Source organism: Atta cephalotes (genome assembly GCF_000143395.1).
Source record: "Atta cephalotes unplaced genomic scaffold scaffold00091, whole genome shotgun sequence".
NCBI classification, from domain to species: Eukaryota; Metazoa; Arthropoda; class Insecta; order Hymenoptera; family Formicidae; genus Atta; species Atta cephalotes.
In genome coordinates, this window is record NW_012130155.1 from 404,542 (window position 1) to 410,194 (window position 5,653).

Sequence of the window (5,653 nt, forward strand, 5' to 3'; positions counted from 1 at the left end):
TACGTACTACACACACACACACACACACACACACACACACACACACACACACACACACACACACACACACACACACACACACACACACACACACACACACACACACACACACACGAACTGCAATATTTGTATACATATTTATTTACGTTCGATCAATATCGTTTCATGTTGTTAGCTGTATTTAGTGAAGCTGTGCGTGATATGACATTAAATTTGCGTATAACCCATAAAACATTCATTTGCGAATTTTCATTGTTTCACAACGATTCGATATTATTTAAAGCGCAATTTATCAGGTTTACGCTTATTGTTAGAAAATATTGGTAGATATCAATAAAGCCCGTCATAATTTAATCTGGTACAGGATCTATATATATTTTAAACTGACAGACTGAAATTAATCTTTCCGCGAATTGTTTTTGTATAAGACTTACTGTGTCACTTATTAGTCAGCATTTGATCATTATTATGGATTATCATTAAGCATATAAAAGGCGCACGAACTGATTTTATCGATTTTGCATCTTACCTTCAAAATCAATGACATTCTAAATACGAATTCGCTGCACAATAAAAATCAGTGAAGTAAGACATTTCCAATAACTGCATGTTAAAGTAGACCATTTCAATCTTCAAATTCCATTTCCAACAAGTTTGAAGCAGCTGGGCTTGCGAGACTGAAGCATATTCAAATGTAGTTTTGGTGCATAATAAATGGAAATATTTGGAGTTAATTTAAGTAGAGTAATTAGTGAGTTAATTTGTTTATGAAGACAAGTACCTCGTCTATAGCTCGTTTTTCACGGTGCAACTTAATGCCTAAGCCGATTAATTTTTACTATCCCAGCAAAATAATGGCGCATTGCGGCGAAGCGGTAATTTACTCGTCGCTTGGCAATGGAAGGTGATTACCTACTTAAACTAAATAGCAATGGCAGATACTGACGTCATTATTCTATCGTATTGCATTGTTCTTAAGCGTATCATAAATCAGCTGTCAAAACTAGTATAAAACGCATTAAATTGCGGAAATAACAGAATCTTAATATAAACACAAAATGAATTTTAAAAAGTAATTATAGATTTGTATATTAAATAGTTTATACTTTTCAAACTGAACTTAGAAAGATTATATCAATCGCTACTTTAATTTGATAAAAAGGAAAACTAGGATAAAGGAACGTCCGAAGGGCTTGTGATTGGCCGATTAGACCGCGTTTGGTATCGGTGCTTGCGTTTTAGCAGTAATCTCGTCAATCAAAGATCCAATAAAACGCGATTTCCGCTGAACCCAGGACTTTAATGAGAATCCGATTTGGAGGTGCAGCGATAGCTTCTCATTTACTTCCAGTGCACGTAATAAGCGTGCCCGCTTCCCCCGCTTTTCTAGGTGCCATGGTCGTTCGTGCCGGATATTCCGGAGAACTACCCCTTCGTGGCTATACACGCCTCAACCCCCGAGAAAGAGTACGCTCGACCGCAGGTGAATAAGGGATGAGAAAACGGGTTTGGATTTCTAGTGAAGCGATGACGACAGAATCGTTCTTTGTGAGGTAAGCTTGGCGCCTATAAATTTCCGGTAAGTTGAACACAAGTTTTTATATCGCATCATCGACGAGGAACATGAGAAAACGCAAGTGTGAGAGACTTCAACTGAAATTGAAAGTATGTCAAAGTAAACATCATTCAGTCGCACTTAAAATGTTGAAAGGATCAATGATTAATAAATTACGGAGCTGGATATTAACGAAAACGATTCAATACCGTAATAAGAATTTCTTACTGGATGCATTCCTGATTCATATCGTAAGGAATTCGTAAAGCTTTGCCGAGAATGAGCTTTAAACTCTCTGATAGAAGTTACGGTGTGAAATAATGTAGAAATTTCATTTTGCCGTTTTTAACCTGATTCACAATGAACGTTTTGCGGCTATTCTCGCGCAGTCTTCTACTTTAATATTGCATCTAACTTTTTGTTTCAGCTGTATTTTTGTAAAAATACTTGAAAGTAATGTTTTTCACATTATCTTGATTTTAACTTTATATTTGTATAATTGAAATGATTTACAACAACAGATAATTTAATGGAATATTTTGAAGTAATAATTATAAATTGCCATATTTGTTTCACGAACGGATAAACATACATTTATAAACTTTGATCAGTGGAGAAAAAAGGTAATGAATTTATACATATTAGTTTAGATAGATAATTGTGTGAGAGCAAAAATATGTGTTTTATACAGTTTACATTTTAAGCGCGAGAAAAGTGACGAATATGTACTTATTCATTTACATCATTCTGGATATATTGAAGATCCAAGAGAACTTAATCGTGTGAATCGAACTAAAACGCTGAACTGCATCGATAAATTTATGGTTGAGTCGATTCCGGAGTTTTAAATTCTGCGTTATTGAACTAGTGTTGGGATCGGATTGGTCGGAAAAGTAATGAATCTGAAATGAACATTACGTACAGTAAACTGCTTCAGAATGTAAGCAATCTCAAGCAGTTACTAGCAGTAACATGCGCGGGAAACTTCCATAGAAGCAATTAAATAATTAGATAAACGTATCCTACAATAGGTTTACTAAAATTGTTAAAGTTCTCTCTCTCTACAGTTTTAATTATATTCATAACATTCCATAAATAAATTAAAACAACATCAAACTGTATGTACACATAGAACTGCAAAACACTTTACTTACGAATAAGTTTTTTTATTAATTTAGTAAATTTCAAATATACATTCTTCCAAATATTTATTCTAACTTATCTTTATATATAATTTCTTCTCTATTGGAGTTTTTAATTCTGGTTTATGCATAGATTAAAGATACAAAGATTTCTAAACTTACAAAAGTCTTAGTTTTTAACACTATTTAAAAAATCACCATTGAATTATAAGCGACAACAATTTGATAAACCGAAATACGAGCTTTATTCAATTCAATTATTTTATAATCACGAACAAACTTTTCTACATGCTATTGAAATTTTATGGAAAATTTTATCCATCAGCTAAAACAGTTGGTTAACTTTCGAGATCTTGCTTCAACCACTACTTCTTCCCAGCTAGCAAAATAAACAATTGCTATCCGATGAATGCGACGGATCGATAACTCTTCGAGTGCTCTCGAGATTGAATAAATTTTATCTCGATAAGAAAGTTCTGACTTCTATCGAACTTCTGTATTCGAGTTTTTAAATAAAGGTTGTTATCAGTCCAAGTATTTTATTTCCGGTAGATAGAAAAAATATAATGCAAGATTGAAAATTATTCATTTAACAAATTTCATGTAATAAATCTACGTGTTAATATTGTTAATAAAATACATATTTAATAAATATGTAATTAAAGAATACCGCATGTGCGCAAATAAATGTACTTTATATGTAATTGCAATTAATTGTAAATGGAGAAGTTATTTTGAAATATATCACTTTGTTGCAAAATAGCATCGTAAATAGAAATCGATTCAAATATTCTCTGAGAATCTTTGAATCTTTTCAAGCAAAAGGAACGTTATTTTTAAAATGAGACTTTAACAAGAAGATAATAATATCATTATATGTCGGGATAATAATCATTTCTCGATAGCTCATTCTTGTCCAAAGGAAAAGCTTTGATAAAACATGGTTGAATGTGACTAGCAGAAAAATCGTTATCGAATAAGATCTCGTTCCATCCTGTCTCGAAGGAAAAATAAGAGGGCAACAATATCGTGAAACCGAAAATAATTTCGTATATCCAACAGTAAGTCGCACAAGAGCAGATAACAGAGACGCAACAAAGACGATTGTTCAAAAATAAAATTGTTGGGCAATCATTTTTATGCAAACACATACACACACACACACACACACACACACACACACACACACACACACATATACATGCGCGAAATTATTATATAATAATTATATAGAAATCATTCCTCAAGTACTGGATTTAAAAGAAAATTTATTTAAAAGAAAATATTTCGGAGAATTATTTCGGAACCCAGCAGACGTTTTTAGAAATTATTCGAAGCCGTAGGAACTGCAATCGCGCACTACAATAGAAAAGAACATACAAAGTGCTAAGGTATGTCAAGTTAGGTGAGATTTTCAATATAGCATCCCAATGGGATATTGGATATATGTGAGCGTGTGCGTATGTATGTCTATATATCTATATGTGTGTACATATGTGTGTATATGGGTGGATATGCGCTGTAGTTGGTCCATCTGCCTTATCCATATGACTTGGTGCATTTTGACGCATACAAATTATCAGACATGTAGAATATGCCCGAACTTACTCGAAGTGCATCCTTAAAATTCAAGACCTCGCGATTTAACTTTAAAAAGATGAAGCTTTATAAATGGAAAGACGCGAAATACCAGAACTGTTTCTTTTTCATACAATTTTTTGACTCATCTATTTGAAACGACCTCTCGCGCGGGTGTAACAATAAAATGATAAAGCCATAAGTTTTGTAACAACTGTAACATTTTCTTCTGCATTCGTACTATTTCTCATGACGATCTGGTGGCTGGAAAATGTCACGAAGCAATGTTTCCACGTAACGTTCGTTGACAAGCACAGCAGTTAAAAATTTTGACTTATATAAATCGTTACAGGTTGGTTCGATTCGTGATTGTAAGGTGCACGGAATAAACAGGATGACATACGATGACAACATATGAGAGACATTTCGTTTCTCACTTTGCAACTGTTCTCTTTTTTTTTTCGAAAGCCGAGCGAATTTTTCACACATATCGATATCAACGTGATCGTGCAATATTTGCATAACGATTGAATGTGATCCGTTTGCAACTGTATTTGTCAATTGGCAAAAGGATATTGGAAGACGACACAAGGAAGTAGCTCTTCTTGTTCGTCATCGTCACTTTCGCGCACGTGTGGAATTGGGACACTGAACGTAATTTCGAGGGAAATCGGACAACCGTTTGCGCCGATTGACTTCGACGTGACTCTCTGTTCTACTCCTACGTTTCTCTTTCTTTTCTTTGCTTCGTGCACTCGCTCGGGTACTGTGTTCCTCCAACGCTATAACCGTCGGACCTTCGTTACACGAACTAATTGGGACCTGATTAATTAGGGAACTTTGGTTGAATTACAGCACGACTGTACGAGTCGCGGTTTATGTCGGAAGCCTCGAAAATGTAAAGAGTATTGCGGTTCTATTAAAACGTCACTTGGCTGCGAATTAATATGGCCATGAAAGGATACTGAAACAAAGAGGAAAATTAGGCCTGACATTCCTGAATTAAATACAACAAAAGAGATTAACAATAGATCAGCACATTGCGGATGATTTAATCCTAGAATGCTATCGATGCGTTATGCATAAATGAACGAAGTCATTGAGCACTAAGCTATATCTTCAGTGATAATTAGATTCAATCTATTAGATTGAAAGGACAAGTGAAAACAGGTTTCTAAAAATTTTGTCCGTATATAATGTATTTTGGTTATTTGGTAATTTGAATCTTCTGATAATAAATATTATAGATCAATATTATAGATAGCAGATAGCGTGATAAGTGATTCCAATTTTTTAAGGTTTGTGTTATTATAATATTTTATTTAAGTGTAATGACACATACACACACACACACACACACACACACACACACACACAC

The 5,653-nt window shown here is 34.0% G+C and overlaps 1 protein-coding gene across 1 annotated transcript in view; it reads left to right on the plus strand.

Annotated features, from left to right (window-relative positions):
- Window positions 1–1,491, plus strand: part of LOC105624859 — a 28,221-nt gene extending 26,730 nt beyond the window's left edge. The window contains exon 11 of the mRNA XM_012206211.1: window positions 1,296–1,491. Coding sequence (XP_012061601.1) covers window positions 1,296–1,491 — 196 coding nt within the window. The remainder of the gene's footprint in view (window positions 1–1,295) is intronic.
- Window positions 1,492–5,653: the final 4,162 nt, after the last annotated feature.